This window comes from Polyodon spathula, chromosome 32 (genome assembly GCF_017654505.1).
Source record: "Polyodon spathula isolate WHYD16114869_AA chromosome 32, ASM1765450v1, whole genome shotgun sequence".
Taxonomy (NCBI): domain Eukaryota; kingdom Metazoa; phylum Chordata; class Actinopteri; order Acipenseriformes; family Polyodontidae; genus Polyodon; species Polyodon spathula.
The window spans coordinates 1,999,289-2,018,166 of NC_054565.1; the positions used below are offsets into that span (position 1 = coordinate 1,999,289).

Below are 18,878 nucleotides of genomic sequence, written 5' to 3' on the forward strand. Positions count from 1 at the left end.
ATATTCCATTAGGAAACTGGTTGCTGGTTGCACCTCTATTGATAGCAGTTCCCTGTGCAGTTAAAATGCCAGTGTGGATGGGGGGTTAGCCCCAATCCTGTCTAACCTGGTCCCTTCTCTCTGACACACTGACCTGCTGAGAAAGGCATGAAGGCGTCTCTCTTGACAAACTTGCCCTGAGCGTCCAGGAAGTGGTTGGGGTTGAACTGGTGAGGGGTCTCCCACTGTGCCTCATCAGAGAGCACGGAGGAGAGCAGTGGGATCACCGGGGTACCCTTGGACACACACACACACACATTTACATAAAGGTAAAATAACACAGCTAACCTAATTTAAGGAGACATGTCTGTCAGCTATACAAATGAGGAAACATTAGCATCACTCCTACACTACTGTATTAAGTGGAATTATTTAGTAATAAAAGACAGACCATTTGTTAAAATAAGTGCCAATCTTGCTTTCGTCAAAATCTCATTCCAGAAGGAATACTGCTCTAGGAATGAACCCACTGTATTTATGAATTAGCCTTTTCAAAATGCAGAAAACACTGCCTCCCATATCTCTCATATATATCTAACCCTAACCCTCTCCTATCTATCTCCAATCTATCTATCCCTAATCCTAAGCCCCCTCTATCTACCTGCAATCTATCTAACCCTACCCCTGAAGATGGGGATGGCAGAAGGTTAGGGTTACAAAGAGGCTTGCTGGCTTGAGATGGGAATGGCAGAGGGTTAGGTTTAGCTCTAAAATAATTCACTGTGTTCAATATTTCATGATGGTCTTAGTGCAAGTCAGATAGCGAAATAAATAGGGAGCATTCCATTAAGTGACAAGTGTTTGAAGTTGGACATTGAGGAACCAATGCCCTCAAACAGTCCTTGTTGGTTTATTAGTTTCTATGTTTTCCATTTGAACAGGAATTTGCATGATAAAGTTGTGGACTGGTCCACCCCTAAACACTCTCCGTCTCTGTCTCACCTTGGGTATCCTGTACCCCCGGAAGGTGGTGTCCCCTGTAGTCTCGTGCAGCAGGTTCATGGGCACCACGTTGCCCACTCTCTGGATCTCGTGCAGCACGGCATCCATGTAGGGCATGCTCTTCCTATCTTCGGCCTGTGGGGGGCGTTCCCTCCCAATCACACTCTCAATCTCCTCCTGGACTTTGTCTGTCAAAGGGGAGGATTTACAAACACACTGCAATTGATGTTAAGAGGTTTATCTGATTGAGAGGACCTAGAACTGTATGGCAAGCAGGGGGTGTTCAGTTCAGAATATAGGGGTTTATTCTCTCTCTCTCTCTCTCTCTCTCTAACCATGTTTCCCTCTTGAAAGTTAGGGTACCCCGTCGCTTACCCTGAATGTGGGGGTACTTCATCATGAGCAGCAGCCCCCAGCGTAGGGTGGTAGAGGTGGTCTCGGTCCCTGCAGCAAACAGGTTCCCAGATGTGATGGCCATGTTATCCTCGTGGAAATACTTGTTGGAGTTTCTGGCCTCCTGTAAAAGAATTAAGGGCATCAGTGACAACTCCTTTCCAAGGAGATCCATCAACAGCTTCAAACACTCCGTGATAAACTGTGCAGGTAAATCTACAACAACGACATTGTAACAAAACACCTTCACAAAACTACTGTTAGAAACACAGGCCAAAACAGCTGGGGAATGAAAAGCTAAATCCTACACACCTAAAAAAAGCCTTTTCTACACAGGCCTAACGAGTTAGAGACTAATTTATAGAAAACCGAGTAAATCGAAAAGAAAGAAAAAAACTACCTACACTAATACAATGAATACACACAGGTCTAAACAGAGCTACTGCCCTCCTCTAACCCTAACCCTAACCCTACACTAATACAATGAATACACACAGGTCTAAACCCTAACCCTAACCCTACACTAATACAATGAATACACACAGGTCTAAACAGTGCTACTGCCCTCCTCTAACCCTAACCCTAACCCTACACTAATACAATGAATACACACAGGTCTAAACAGAGCTACTGCCCTCCTCTAACCCTAACCCTAACCCTACACTAATACAATGAATACACACAGGTCTAAACAGTGCTACTGCCCTCCTCTAACCCTAACCCTAACCCTACACTAATACAATGAATACACACAGGTCTAAACAGAGCTACTGCCCTCCTCTAACCCTAACCCTAACCCTACACTAATACAATGAATACACACAGGTCTAAACAGTGCTACTGCCCTCCTCTAACCCTAACCCTAACCCTACACTAATACAATGAATACACACAGGTCTAAACAGTGCTACTGCCCTCCTCTAACCCTAACCCTAACCCTAACCCTACACTAACCCTACAATGAATACACACAGGTCTAAACAGTGCTATTGCCCTCCTCTAACCCTAACCCTAACCCTAACCCTACAGTAATACAGTGCTAAAAAGAGCTACTGCCCTCCTCAGTGCTTTGATAGCAGTGCTGAGTTATTGCTCTTCTGAAAAGCTTGGTGGGTTTGACAAAATCCCCACCTGCTGGTGGACAAATATACTGCAGTTTGTATTCATTAACTGTTACTAAGCAATAGACAAAAAGAAACAAACTATAGGAGGGGCATAAAAATGATGTGATGAAAAAAAGATCTTTTAATAGCACTCCCCATGAGGCCACAGTGTTGGTCCCTCACCAGTCCCTGATAGCCAGGCTCTGCTGTGCTGATATTACCTCTTCTCTCTGCCTGGAGATGAACGTGTCGATGAAGCTCCTCAGGTCATTGCTGTCCACAGTGTCTTTAAGATCCTTGTATATGTTTCTAAAGTACCCCTGGAACATTGTTCCGTTTTGATGAGCCTTCTTGTGATCGGACAGGAAGAAGCCCAGGAAAGGAAACATGTTATACAGCTGAAAGACAAGGAGGAAGAAGAGGGGGAGTTTAATGGTGAAAATGGCTGTAATGATCCTCGATTAAAGGATTACTGTATTACTCTACACAGATTACTCTGTCACATTGAAAAAAAGATCTATATTTATCATTCGTGCGTGAATAAATTAATAGACTAGTTCATACACAAAGAATTTCTGCATGCATAATTAAATCTTTTCTAATTTGTTCGCATGTGGAAATGTTTCCATTTAGTAGACAGAGATGGACATCAGATACAACCTGCACATTAATTGAATGGAACTGTTTTCTGTTCACAAAATTAAATGAATTCACTCTTGGTGCTTTAATTGCTACATGAGTACAATCCATAGCACTTGGTTTGGGGAACCCAACAATTGAATGGAAATCCCTTTTTACTCCAGCCTGCATTTGTTCCCTCTATTGAAATTGAATTGAGTGAAATGACCGAGTCCCAAACCCCAGGCATCAATGTGCTAAAAGAGGCTCGTGAAATGCCAGCTATGTCTCCGATCTGCCAAACAGCCAATAGTAGCCTGAATCTGAATACGTGCAGCAGTAGGATGTGCAATTGCAACGTCAGCAATACTTGCATCAATAACAAACCTACTGCAGATCTTTAGATGATTTAATAGGAGTTTGATCTTATATTCATCTGATCTGACTCCAGCTTTATAAATCAGACCTGAATGCAGCAGACACTAGCAGAGCTGATCAATTTGAGCAGGAGCTCTAATCACTACACTGTACCTGTGTCTTGGGGCTCACACCCAGCCTGACATTCTCGTTCACAATTCTTTGCAGATTCAGGAACTGTGCGTCGCTGTAGTCGAAGCGGTCTCCGAACACGATGGAGCAGATGATGTTGGAGACAGCAGAGTTGATGATGATTTGGGGGTCAAAGGGTTTTCCTTAGAGTGGGGGAACAAGAAAAGCCACCCGTAACGTCAAACACTTAAGAATCATAAGATAAAACTATATTTTTTATGGCTCTACAAAAGCAGCAGCCAAAACATAAGCCTACTTTCTTCAGAGGAGGGCACTAGCTGAAAAGTTAGTCTGCTTGACTTTCTTACAGTTTTATTTTAAAATAAGAAAAGTCACAACAGAAAATAGCAGAGCAGAATGTGAACCTACTTTCTATGCAATGATTTTAAATAACAAATTACCAGCATCTAGAGATGTGCTAACCAGAAGGAAGTGTCTCAGAAGCAGAGGATATGAAACACAGACCGGACACCAATTTGTTAAAACTTTAACAACTTTAACAGGGGGGGGGGGGGGGGGGGGGGGTAGGATGGGGCAGGATGCCGCAGCTGCAGACGTCTTAGACCCAGGTAACCGCATTGTTCGTAACCCCGTTTAGGGGGGGAAAATTACCCCCCTCCCCCCGGGATAAACGGGGGGTTGCAGGGGTTTGGGGGGGGGGCGGGGGCGGGGGTGGGCCGGTGGTGTCAATCAGGTTAGTCCAAAACTAAATCAACTCTAGGTTGGAGGGGCAAATTAAAAAAAACTCCCAATAAATTTTTAGGGGCCATATCAACATTCTTGTTGCAGAGCTGCTGACACTCACGCATTGGGGCGTGAGACTTGTGCATTTGGGCCTATTCTCACGCATTAGTATAAAAAATATCATGCAATTTTCAGCAGTTATTGGTGATGATCGAACCATGTTTTCTTTGGAAGCCTTTATAGTTGCTAGCAACTCTAGTTTTTATAGCAACTGTTTTTATTGGATGTTCATAAGATAATAAGAAATATCAAGTTTGTATTTACTTAACGTGGATACAATCGGTGTAATTGCATTTAGAAATATTGTTTGCAAAGATTACAGCAGGCACAGCGCAGACAGCGAGGCTGAGCTGATTCTAGGACATCAATATCAGCAGTGACAGCAGTTTAGAGAACACACCGAACAGCCCGAGAGGGAGGGAAATTGTTTCTTAGTTTTATTAGACATTTGTTATCTTCAGGTTTTGTGCCTTATCTGAACATCCATTATTATGCTGCTAATAATTATTTCACCATTATTTGTTTATATAAGAACAATGTGTTGTCTGAGGTTCACAGGATATAGCCTATCGCTCACCGCTATTATAAAACCAGAATGCCATAAATTGTTATTTAATAAATAATAAAAACTGACATTTCTATTTATATAGTAATATTAACTTATAGGATTTGTGGTTGTTAAGTGTTTGACTTCAAGTTTCAATTGCTTTGATGATGGTCCGTCTGCTTTGAGCTCTTTTGGAAGTTCTCCCGCGAAAGTCTTTCTGACCATGCCATCTGACTTGTGTTAGCCCAACAAAAAATGAATTCTGGAGCTCAATTTTGAATGATTTATAAATGTGCAAATATATTATCTCTCTGTGTTTGAGCCGAGTTGCTCCTAGCGATGTCATGGTGTACCGTGTGTACAGAATGCCACGGTTTTGAAACCGCAGCATGTTTCCTATACCATGGTCACGAGTTCACAGTTTACCATTATATGCTACAGTAGTTAACACGTTCCTGTCTCTACCAGCGCCTAATTACTGCTTGTCAGTTTTGAACAAAATAAATAAATAAATAAAAAGACCAGTAGAGGTGCTGGCAGTTAAACTGAATGGTGTTCAGCACAGGAAACAGCTGTGTTGAATGTGGGATAGTAAACAAACTCGTGCAAGTAAGGAGGACTGGGGCAATGCGTGTGCTGTTTACTGCTGACAAGGCCAGTTTACAGGAGGATAGTTCAGCAGTAATGATGCTTACGGATTAAACGATTTTCCTTGACTTAGTTCAGACTCCATATTACACTGTGGAAACAGATATTTTTAACATCTTAAGTATACAAAAGTAATATAAAAGAGAATAAATAATACAGTATCGGCATAACAATCCAACATATTACACTCTGATGTGAAAGTGTTAAATGCTGTCTCTCGCCTTCCTCCTCCCTGCTTAAAAACTGTGCGCCCAATCACAGCAGCCGCAGCCTCTCATTTTTTATCCAATCACAGCAGCCTCTCAGTTTGAACCCAATCACAGCAGTCTCTCAGTTTGAACCCAATCACAGCAGTCTCTCCGCTGAAAAAAGATATGTGGCGGAACACATATTAACTAGAGACGGTCTGAAAATGAGCAATCACGTTTTTTAATTTGTGAGTGCCATATGCTGTCTCTAGGATATACATAGCAATTTTAATGGAAACACTACTGTCAAAAACAAATTGGCTTTGTGTTTTTGGGCCCCCTGTGCCCTGGGCCCAGGTTCATTGCATCTCCTAAAGTTATGATAATCCCCCCCCCCCCCCCAAAAAAAAAAATATTGCTCTGCGCCTGGTTTGGTCGTCACCTTTGTGGGACTGGAAGACCTCCACCAGTCTCTGGGACTCCTCGATGATCCGGTCCTCAATGGTCTTCTTCCCCATCCCAAAGTCCCGCAGAGTGGAGAGGGTGAATCGACGCATCACCTTCCAGGACTCCCCCTCACCGAAGACAATACCTGCAGGAAACATAAACAGTAATACACCATGAAACCAGCCTGAAACTCAAACTCATTCCAGTATCAACCTGGAGCTGCCTACAGCCTGGTCCAAGACTACAATATGTAATCTTATTATAGAGAGATCAATGATCACCTATCATACATACTAGACTACTGGTCCCTCTGCAACATTCTGCCTGTAGTGGATGTAGAAATACAGCAGAAAGAACCACCACATAAAACAATGAGGTATTTCCTACATCCTCTAGGGGCAGAGTGTTGCAGGGGGGCAGGTCAATGGTCAAACTCTGGTGCACCAGCTTTGGTGTTTTCTAACATTCAACACAATGATACAAAGTGACTCTAAAACAACAAGAACAAATCATTAGTTAAGAGAATTGATGGAGTGTCAGCTAGAACAGGACAAGCTGAAAACAACTCATGAAAGTCTTCAAACCTCATGGAGTGTCCCCCAGTAGTCATGAAATGCATTTTTCCAAAGTAGACATGCCAAAAACAAGCCTTTTGGACCTGAGGGTCAACTGGTGTCATAAGTCTAATGCACCATTTCAATTGAAACAACTGCAGAAACCTCTGCCTGGATGATTGGTGCTCGCCACAGAGGCTAAGCTGAAAGCACCAATTAACACAAAGCTTGTTTCAATTGGAATGGTAAATTAGAGCAATCAACACCACTGGCTGTCACCTGTGAACCAACCATTCCTGCTGCAGTTAGGGATGAAGGGACTGGAGGCACGTCTCTCTTACCATTCCCGCCTTTAGAGCCAGTGTTTGTGGTGTGCGTCTGGCCTCTCCCTGAGAAGTCGTCTGCTTGGGTTACTAGAGCCTCCTTGACCGCCTCATAGCCTGTCAAAACCACATACTTCTTGGGACCCATGTGGAAGGTGAACACGTTGCCGTACGTCTCTGAGAGCTGGAGAGAGAAGAGGAGGAGAGATGACTCTCAAAGCATTAGCAGGGAAGTTTGTCTACTTGTTAGAACTTCGAATTAAGTGGCAAGATCTGCTCATTACAATCACATCAGCACAGTTTTAAAAGATGTGTGCCGTGCACTACCAACATGTCTGTGCTGCTCCTAAAACTCTTCCTCTGTCTGGATGCTGCGCTACCTAAACATTTGTAAAGCGTTTGTAAGATATCTTCCTGCCGTTCCAGTGAGGATGACCGGGATTATCCTCTCTGCCAGCCCGTTGCTCTCATGTTAGTCATGTATGTGCTGCTCGCAATCTCCTTTGGCTAGAGCTATGAATTCTTGTGTCTTTTTGAAGTCAGCAGCCGGGACGAGCCGCGAGGCAGTGGTACCTTCAGTTTTTATAATTTGTTGTTTGATCCATCATGAAACAAAAATGTATTCAGCATTAGAATTTTGTGACATTTGCATTATATTTATCAGTATCAATTATGGCTTGTAGTAGACTTTTGGAAATTTGACATCTGCACTCTGTCCCTGACAAGGAAAATTAAATTAATAGCTAGTTGAGGCACCTTTAGCAATTATAACCTCTTTTAAAGCATTAGGATATTTGTCAATGATTCTTTACTGATTTTTTACCATTCTTCAACGCAAAATTGTTCCAGTTTATTCAAATTCCGAGGACTTCTCTTATGCACAGCCTTTTTTAACTCATACCAGTCCAATTTAGATTGATACTTTGACTAGGTGTGGCAAAGTAGTGAGTGGGTTCAGGTGAGTGCGCTGCCGTGCAGGTAAGAATCACACAGACAATTACTAACAGCTTCAAGGGTGTTTATTGAAATTAAATGCAATGTCCAGAGCCTTATGGCAAACACAACGTAAATAGTAAATGATGGAAGTGAATACAGCGGTGTGGATCACTTTGTTTGTAAAAAATCCCACGTGTTTGACCCGCAACCAAAAAGTCCAGTTTAACACACCAACACTAAACACAAACACAAACACAGTTCTTAGTGATCATGAATAAGTGCTAGTGATGTATTACAGTTCTCTGTGAAAACGCCGGTGTGAAAGTGATGTCTGGGCTTTTGCTAGCTTTCGCTACAGCTCCGGATCGTGCTACTGGTAGTCCATTAAAAAACAGACAGCAGTAAACAAACACTAACAGACACAAGACAACTCACGGTTCACAATATGGCAGCAGAGACTCCTTGTAGGTTGAAACACTAACCATTTACCAAGGAACAGATAACTTACGTTACGCCCCCTATTAATACCCTCGCTCATGACCCCTAGGTGAACGAGCTCAGTCCTCGGATGCCACGCCGTCTACCGTCCGGGTCAGTGTGCTTGGGTGCCGTAGCTCCACCCCCTTCCTAAAATGGTTGACTTCCACCTACCCTACGGAATTAATTGTTGTGCCATTTGATTAAGGGTACTCTGTTCTTTTACATAGTGCCCTCACAGGTCGGAAGGGAGATCTAACACCAAGAACCATTCAATCTGTCACACGAGGCCATTCCAGAAGCTTGACTTTATTCTTCTTTAACCAATCTGAAGTAGATTTTGATGTGTGCTTTGGATCGTTGTTGTGCTGGAATGTCCAGTTGCGCTTTAAACCAAATTTTGTAGCGGAGGGTTTCAGATGATTGGCCAATATCTTTTGGTATGCTATGAAATCCATTTTACCGTGTATCGGAACCAAATTCAATGTGCCCAGTAGGTATGGTGTTGTTTTCTTTGTATGTTTCTCCAAACATAATGACTGTCAGCGTGACCAAATAGCTCGATTTTTGTTCTCCACAAAAACTTTGACCAGAATGCATATTCGTCATTCAAATGCTGTTTTGCAAACTTTAAGCAATTGTCCTTTTTCCTAAGAGTGGCTTTTTCCTTGGCCTGTGACCATTCAGACCTTCACCATGCAATACTTGGCCTATGGTTGAAATGGAAACCCCAGTCCTACTTGCAAAATTCACTTTGATTATTTTTGGCAGTCAATCTCAACCCATTATTAACCTTCCTCATAATTCTTCTACTTGTTCTGGAAGAGAGAAGGTTCTTTCACCAAGTCCACCAAGTTTTGTGACAGAACAAGGTCTTCAGAACAAGGTCTTTACTTTTTCCGATGTTGACTTCTTGGTAATGCCAGCAATCATCCTATGCCTAACCCTTTTACACTCTAAGAATGTTCACCTACAATCCAGCATTTTCTAGACCTTTCTAGAATTAGGTTGTTCATTATGATAATAAAACTCCTAACATCTTGTAGACAATAATTCTGTTTCCTCATCTACAAAAGCAACATTTCTGCTAGTAAAGATTTGAGATGTGGCTCTGCTACAGACAGTCCACGTCCTGGAAGACAGAGGGTCACCACACCAGCCCAGGACCATCACATCCGACTGATCTATTTGCGTAATCGATTTCAGACTGCAGTGGCTACAGCACATGAAATTCCAGGAAGAAATAACCTGTGCATAAGCAGAATGACATGCAAAGCAGTGGTTTAAAAGATTAAAATGATGACAACCCGAACAAGCTTTACCACAGAACTGAAACACAGAACTACAGCATATTCCATATTCAACACACCGAAGATGCATCAGTCTGGGCAAAATGCCAAGTAGTGCATGGAAACTTTTAAAAAAACGTATTGCTAAACAAAACTTAAGCACATAGTATACAATAATAAGAGGCTTCCCATCTCTTTGGATAACAAGCCCTGTACATTACATTAACTATACAAGCATTCCCAGGGTATTATAACTGAACTGTATTATTACAAGCTCTGTACATTACATTAACTATACAAGCATTCCCAGGGTATTATAACTGAACTGTATTATTACAAGCCCTGTACATTACATTAACTATACAAGCATTCCCAGGGTATTATAACTGAACTGTATTATTACAAGCTCTGTACATTACATTAACTATACAAGCATTCCCAGGGTATTATAACTGAACTGTATTATTACAAGCTCTGTACATTACATTAACTATACAAGCATTCCCAGGGTATTATAACTGAACTGTATTATTACAAGCTCTGTACATTACATTAACTATACAAGCATTGCCAGGGTATTATAACTCAGCTGTATTATTACAAGCTCTGTACATTACATTAACTATACAAGCATTCCCAGGGTATTATAACTGAACTGTATTATTACAAGCTCTGTACATTACATTAACTATACAAGCATTGCCAGGGTATTATAACTGAACTGTATTATTACAAGCTCTGTACATTACATTAACTATACAAGCATTCCCAGGGTATTATAACTGAACTGTATTATTACAAGCTCTGTACATTACATTAACTATACAAGCATTCCCAGGGTATTATAACTGAACTGTATTATTACAAGCTCTGTACATTACATTAACTATACAAGCATTCCCAGGGTATTATAACTGAACTGTATTATTACAAGCTCTGTACATTACATTAACTATACAAGCATTGCCAGGGGTTTTATAACTCAACTGTATAATTTTGCCATTTGACAAGTCGTACCAGTGTTTTGTTTTGTTTTTTAAAACTATAGTATATAATGAATAATATATATTTTTTCTACACAATTCAGAATTAAAGAATATTTACCAATGCATTTAACAGTTTATAATATATATTCTCTGTTTTGCTATGACTTACTTATAGATTACCTTATTCTCTAATTTTCCCCTTACTTGAATTTGATCTGATTGTACCTTCATATCTGCTCTTACCTGTATTGTGAAACTCTGTAAAGTGATATTTTATAATGTGATACTTTGTACTGTGATACTTTGTAACAATTGTAAGTCACCCTGGATAAGAACATCTGCTAAGAAATAAATAAATAAATAATATTATTATTAACAACAACAACAGCCTATGCTTTCACTGTACTTCACTACACATGTCTATGTTTTTACCATTGTAACAGTGGTATGAAGGAATTGCTATATTACACATTCATATTTCAGATCAGATTTAGGCAGGATTTTCCTCCTCCTGCCTGCATGTTATATTTATTGGCAGATGTCATTAAGACAGCTGATTTCACTGCTGAGCAGCTGCACAAAACACTTCTTCAAATACAATACCAAGCCCCCTCTAAATGAAGGCCAATACAATATTATTCAAGAAATACTAAAAGAAAAACAAACCCAGCACCAAACGTGTCCATGCATGTGCTTTTTGTCAGTGTATGTTCTGCATTTTGCATTGTTCATTTACAGTAGGGAGGGAGAGTCAGGAATCGATTGTTTTTAATACAGTGCTGTAGTTAATTGCTAAGGGAACAGGAATCAGATGCCTAAAATACTTCTTCTAAAATATTTAAACTTAATGCCAGTAAAATAGACGTGTTTCTCTTTCTTCAGCCCTGATGTTAAATCTGTAAAAACCTACCCACAATACCCACTTAAATCCTGATCTTAACGCCCTGCCTGGTCCACAGCGCCACTCACCTTACTCAGCGTTTTGTACGGCCGGTGCAGGTCCAGAATGTTCAGGTTCCCAATAACAGGTAGAGCCGGCGGGCCGGGGGGGAAGCTGTAATTAGATGACTTGGAGGATTTCCAGTAAAAGTATAAAAATATAAAACCAGTTAAAACTAAAGCCAGAGACACTGTGGAGGTGTGTGCTAGGAGCACGCTAATCACAGACATGTTTGTCAGGAACACAGAAACCTCGGCTCTCTGTTAATTAGCTCAGAGTTCAGAATAACGCTCCTGGGTTTGGGCAGTGTTTAAATAGAGCGGCACACACAGTGGGCGTGGCTTCAGAAGGACTTCATCAGGTTCTTGCTGAGCAAGGTAAAGGTTGTTGATTTTTTGGAATGGTTTGCAGCATTATAATATTCTGAGAATGTTGGGTAAACAGGTAAGATTTTTTGCTGTTGATGTTCTGCTTTACTTTTCAAAACCTTGTGACATGGAGCAGGATATTATTATATACCTAATTCATATAGGAATAATGTGTTGGTAAATACCATATTCATAAAATGAAATGGTTAGAAAATACAACACATTTTATTATGTTTAAAAAAGAAATGGAGAGATACATCGACACCATCAATTGCTTAGATAATAAAGCAAAAAAAGGCATGAAATCTTAAATGTATTTACAATATAATAGGGTTGAGTTATAAAACCCCTGGGAATGCTTGTATAGTTAATGTAATGTACAGAGCTTTGTTATCCAAAGAGATGGGAATCCTCTTATTATTGTATACTATGTGCTTATGTTTTCTTAAGCAATAAAGTTTTTTAAAAGTTTCCATGCACTACTTTGCATTTTTCTCAAATTGATACATCTTCGGTGTGTTAAACATGGAATATGCTGTAGTTCCATTGCTGTAGTTAACATTGAGCGTCTTCCAGGAGTTAATATCACATATTTGTGTGTTTTTTTTTTATTTTATTATTATTATTATTATTATTATTATTATTATTATTATTATTATTATTATTGTACTCTTTGTGGACTCTGTAAAGTATGAAAAGCTGCCATGCCAAGAAAAAAGCAAAAATCTGCATATAAAACACAGGAGAGCATAGATACTGAGGAGACTTATTCATTAGGTCCCATTCTACACACAGAGGCAGGGAGGACTTGCATCAACAAGATGAATTACTGTGTGAGCAAAAACCTGATGGAAGTGGATTGAAATCAATTAGATTAATCACTGATTTGAATCATTAAACTACTGTAACTCTACAGTCTGTATCCTTTCACCTAGTGCAGTGGGCGGGATCATAGAGACCTGACACAATAAGCACACCCACTGTCTCCTAACCTACCTTTCACACAGTCAGTAACCCCACTGATAAACTTCATAACAAAGGCTGCTGTTAACTTTACCACAGGTAGGGCACAGGTAGGGCACTAAGCCCTTCATAAACCTTGAACGAAAGGAAACTGTTGAATAAGTTGCTATAAATACTGTAATAGAGACCCTATGCTGCAGTTAGGAATGAGCAGCTTTGCTGATTTTTCCTTTTATTCATCTGTTTTTTAATTCAGTCTTTCAGTCAGTGCTGGATCAAATACTACCACATCTTGATAATGTAGAATGTTTCCTAGATGTTTCCTATCTTGCTCACCGCCAGCACCACAGAGCAGAGTGATGATGTGTGAAACAGACTGGGACATTACAGAATCAGAGTAACATTGTCTGAATACAGGTTCATGCACAAAACCGTACAATACTTGGGACATCAGGAAGATGCTGAGAGCCTGCACCCCGCCCTAAAGAAGATAAATCACAAAGCAGAGAACTGCTAGATAATCTCCATGAAAAGCATCCTGGAATGTGTCGTATGAAGATTTAGCCCAAAGCTGTTTCTGGTGCCCGTGGTTGGATAAGGACAGAGGAAATTGAATGTTTGCATGGCAGTACGGATCATGCTTCACCTGCAGCGCCCTTACATCCCTGGAAATGGCCCACTCGAGTATGGCAAAGAATTCATATCCATTTTGCCAAAAAGAACTGGAACTATTTTCTGGTGTTGGTGGACAGCCACTTAAAATGGCTAGCAGTTTTCCACATGACACAAATTACAATGACAAAAAACATGGAAATTCTTCTAAACCTGTTCTCTTCTTACAGATTTCCGGAGGAACTTGTCTCTGACAACAGTCCTCAATTCACTGCTGTTGAATTTACCTAATTCCTGAAAATGAATGCAATCAAACCCACTTTGGTACCCCCATACCATCCATCCTCCAATGGTGCAGTTGGATGCTCTGTACAGATGCTGAAGCAGGTGCTGGACTCTGAAAAGAAAAGGCAGATATGTCTCTGCCTCCAGCTGCACACCGTTTTTGAAGCACCCGTTTCAGTCTGCTGAGATCTCATTTTGCAAAGGTTGTGGAAACAAAGCAAGATTATCAGAAGCTCCAGCATGACAAAGGAAGAGTAAGCAGCTGTGACTTCAATGACTAGGACAGTCCATGTCAGAATTTGGAGGGTGGGGGGTGGGGGGTGGTATGATTGTGGAAAAGCATGGACAGTTGAAAAGCATGGACAGTTGTAAAGCATGGACAGTTGTAAAGCATGGACAGTTGAAAAGCATGGACAGTTGTAAAGCATGGACAGTTGACTTATTCAGTTCGGAGGCGAGTCCCAAAGAGCTTTGAGTGAAGATACTGAATGGTGTCATTTTGAAATTGAAATTTGAAATGGACTGAACCATGCCATTCCAGCACGTTAAACAGCAAACCGGTTCTTTTCAAACTGTTCACGTGGACTCTCTACAGTACGAAAAGCTGCCCTGTCAAGAAAAAAACAAAACAAAATATGTGTATATAACACAGTGACGCATAGATACTGAGCTGACTTAACATGGTCCCATTCTACACACAGGGGCAGGGAGGACTTGCATCAACAAGATGAATTACTGTGTGAGCAAAAACCTGATGAAAATAGATTGAAATCAATTAGATTAATCATTGATTTGAATCATTAAACTACTGTAACTCTACAGTCTGTATCCTTTCACCTAGTGCAGTGGGCGGGATCATAGAGACCTGACACAAAAAGCAAACCCACTGTCTCCTAACCTACCTTTCACACAGTCAATAACCCCACTGATAAACTTTACCACAGGTAGAGCACAGGTAGGGCATTAAGCCCTTCAAAAACCTTGAACGAAAGGAAACTGCTGAATAAGTTGCTATAAATACTATCATAGAGGCCCTACACTGCAGTTAGGAATGAGCAGCTTTGCTCATTCTTATGTTTATTCAGCTGTTTTTGAATGCAAGTTATTAACAGGATGAAGGGCTGAGTACTAAAGCTACCTCTATTCAAAAATGGAATGGCCTTCCCTTCTGTGTGAAAAAACATATTTTACAATATGGGTCCCCCTTATAAAAGATTACCACAGTAAATCCTGGCAGAGATGCAGCTGGTATATATTGTTGAATGCATTTTATTTGCATACCAAACTGTTGTTCGAGGGACAGCTCCTAACACTGAAGTGTGGGCAGCATATATCAGGTGCTTCAAGCCACTGTGTTTAGATCATTAAACACTGACTCCAGTGAGTTTGTTCAGTTAGGTCAGTGCTGGTTCCTTTGCCCCAGTGCAGTGTGAGTGTGACTCTCACATGCAGGTAGAGTTCACGTGTCACACAGAGCCCTGGCACTGCTCTCAGGAATGTTCCACTGAGACCTTCACTCACAGGGACCGCTGCTAGCTGCACTCATACCAACAGCAAAGAGAGGCTGTGTAATACCAGACCCAGCAGCTGCAACACTGACAGCGTATTATCCCCCACCCTTGTGTGACACACTATCACTAGGTGGTCATGTGTTCAGGTAGACTGCAGTAACACACTATCACTATGGGGTCATGTGTTCAGGTAGACTGCAGTAACACACAATGTTGTGTTATAGAGAAGTATTGCAGATCGTGGTCTCTATATTGAGTGTGACTCAACATTGGTGTCAACAGGAGAAAATCAGGACTGAAAAAAAACAGAAGGTTGTACTGTCTAGTGCGGTAGCATGGTCTATGTAGGTGGTAATAGTTCACAGTTCAAACAACAGGCTTTGTAGTATAGTTCTTCCAACACAAAATACACTTATCTTCACGTCAAGTATTTACTACACCCTAGCAAACAACAGGAAAGTTGTAATTTTCAGTTACCAGCACATCTAGTTTTTCCAAGATTTCCTGTCTCCGTGATTATATAATGGCAGAGTTGATCGGATCAAACTAGAAGTGCACAAAAGCAATTATTATACTGGAGCTCTCCTCAGTGAGCACCCATGCGAGTCAATTTGCCGTCACAATTGAAATAAAGAAACCGCTGCTTGCTGTTGTGCTGTATTGCTGCTTTCCACAACGCTGTCAGCTTGTCTTAGCCTGTGTGCAGAGCAGCTCCAAACACAAAGCCAGGCAGCTCTTCTGCTGTTTCGATTGATTCCACTGACCCTGACCTGGACACCATCATTAAATCAAAACCCTGCACCATTCACCCAAGACATCAGCATGCCTGGAGAGGTGTGGGGGGGGGGGATTCACCTGAGTTGTGTCCCCAACCCCCCCTCAGCTGCAGCCCTGCACACCACGGAAAAAGGTGTGGATTTACAGGACGATGAAGACAGTGTGGGAGTGAGTATGTGGGTGTGTGTGGGCTTACTGTGACTGCACTATAAACAGGTTCGTTTCTGGACATTTTATTATTGCATTTAGCTGGGGTCTACACAGCGTTTCTGGATTACAGAATAGGTCTCTTCATCAGGTCAAATATACTATAGAAAGAAACAAAGGCATTTTGCATAGATGATAGCAGAAAAACATTCTGTTCCAACGGTAACAGTATACCACCAACACATAATTTGCATACATATTGCATCACCCTTTGGTCCAATAAAGATGCGCTGTATTAAAAAAAACAAAACAACCGAACCACGTTGTGTTGTGTAGGGTGTAGCTTCTTCTTGGGCTCGTTGAGTGCCTCAGAGGGGAAGCCGGCCCCGGGGGTGGGGGTGGGGTTCAGGGGGGTGGTGGGTAGGACAGAGGCCGGGGTCAGATCCACGTCAGGGGCAACTATCACACAGTAGAGCCATCAACGAAAGTGCACTATCGCTATTAGAACATTATTTATACCATTATTTTCTTTAAAAAAACAACACAACACCTTAAAACCAAGATTAATGTTGAACTTGTACTGATTCATCAGGTACCTTTACGTGGAATAAAGACGTTCCAAGATAAGTGTCAAACATTTAAAATAAAAAAACAAAAGATGACATACATATAAAAGAGAAAAACTGAGTTTTCATTTAGTTAAATCATAGCATTGCCTGAGGAATGAACAGAGCAATTACTGAACAGCCCGTGTACAATGGAGTCTGAACTACCAACACAATCTCTCATTAAACAGAGTCTGAACTACCAATACAATCTCTCATTAAACAGAGTCTGAACTACCAACACAATCTCTCATTAAACAGAGTCTGAACTACCAATACAATCTCTCATTAAACAGAGTCTGAACTACCAACACAATCTCTCATTAAACAGAGTCTGAACTACCAATACAGAGTCTGAACTACCAATACAATCTCTCATTAAATACCACTCTAAAAAGCCTCCTAACTCACCATATTTCTACCTTCAGCTAAAGCCTTTCTCTGCTGAATCTATAGATGAATGGAGCAATATTACTGAACTGTCCGCATCTCGCTTTGTTGTTGTTCAAAGATGCTGGGTCTGTGCTCCTGTCGAGCTGACCAACTGTGATTGACTCTCTGCAGTTGCAGGTCCAAGATTGGTTGCTTTTGGTCGATGAAAACTATTGATTGACTGGTTTTGATGGATAATGAAATAAATTTTGACCAATTACGTCTTTGTTTAGTATTTACTGTCCAATAGATGAACTACATTTAAAAATACAGCAAGTCAAAAAGAAAAAAGCCACCACGTGCATGGATTGATTTTAAATTTGATTCTGAGTTGGCGTCGAGACGTTCCAGCGGGCATCTACTGTCTATTAGAGCCCGCTAGAACTGGAAGCTGATTGGCCGACTGTACTGAACCGTTTTCTAATGCCAATAAATTAACCGATCAAAAATTGTAATGAACTGACGCCCTCATTTCAATAGCGTCCAGGGTGAGGATTCAGTGGCTGTAGTAAGGTCTAGCAGATGCAGTAAGGCAGGGTTGCAGTATCACAGGGTCTCTCAGTGGCTCAGGGCGCACAGTTGGAAGGGCTGGGGGCCGGAGGTGAGGCCAGGGGTGGGGGTGAGGTCCAGTTGCTCAGGGCTGACCTCCTGGGGCGGGCGGAAGTGAAACTTCTGCAGGAGCATGGTGAAGAAGAGGAAGAGCTCCACCTTGGCAAGGGTCTCTCCAAGACATACCCTCCGACCTGGGGGGGGAGGGGGCAGAGGATTACTGACTCGTACTGCAACACTCACACACTGCACTACACACAGAGACTTCAGGATTAGTAAAGCAGCTGCAAGACAGTAACATACTGTTTTGTATCCTGAAATGGAAAACATGTTTTCATCTGAATCTGAGGGCTTCGTAGCGATTGTTACCTGTTCTATATTCCATTAGGAAACTGGTTGCTGGTTGCACCTCTATTGATAGCAGTTCCCTTTGCTGTTAAAATGCTGGGGTGGAGGAGGGTTAGCCCCAATCCTGTCTAACCTGGTCCCTTCTCTCTGACACACTGACCTGCTGAGAAGGGCATGAAGGCGTCTCTCTTGACAAACTTGCCCTGCGCGTCCAGGAAGTGGTTGGGGTTGAACTGGTGAGGGGTCTCCCACTGTGTCTTATCAGAGAGCACGGAGGAGAGCAGCGGGATCACCGGGGTACCCTGGGGGACACACAGAAATAAGCGGCAACCTTGCTTTTGTCAAAAGCTCATTCCAGAAGGAGTAATACTCTAGGAATGAACTCAGTGTACTTATGAATAAGCCTCTTCAAAATGCAGAACACACTGCCTCCCCTATCTATCTCCACCCTTGAAGCTATCACTTTCCAAACAAATAAAGGAAGGGGGGGGGGGGGGGGGGGGGTGAAGATGGGAATGGCAGAGCGTTAGGGTTACAAAGAGGCTTGCTGGTTTGAGA

General features: G+C 41.6%; 1 protein-coding gene across 1 annotated transcript in view; it reads right to left on the minus strand.

Annotated features, from left to right (window-relative positions):
* Positions 1-18,878, minus strand: part of LOC121303282 — a 31,272-nt gene that overhangs the window by 818 nt on the left and 11,576 nt on the right. Inside the window, exons 8-19 of the mRNA XM_041233865.1 lie at positions 18,481-18,622; positions 17,990-18,166; positions 16,706-16,845; positions 13,497-13,535; positions 11,753-11,983; positions 7,114-7,279; positions 6,214-6,363; positions 3,627-3,787; positions 2,699-2,875; positions 1,357-1,498; positions 982-1,169; positions 134-275 (exon numbers count right to left, since the gene is read on the minus strand). Coding sequence (XP_041089799.1) covers positions 134-275; positions 982-1,169; positions 1,357-1,498; positions 2,699-2,875; positions 3,627-3,787; positions 6,214-6,363; positions 7,114-7,279; positions 11,753-11,983; positions 13,497-13,535; positions 16,706-16,845; positions 17,990-18,166; positions 18,481-18,622 — 1,855 coding nt within the window. The remainder of the gene's footprint in view (positions 1-133; positions 276-981; positions 1,170-1,356; positions 1,499-2,698; positions 2,876-3,626; positions 3,788-6,213; positions 6,364-7,113; positions 7,280-11,752; positions 11,984-13,496; positions 13,536-16,705; positions 16,846-17,989; positions 18,167-18,480; positions 18,623-18,878) is intronic.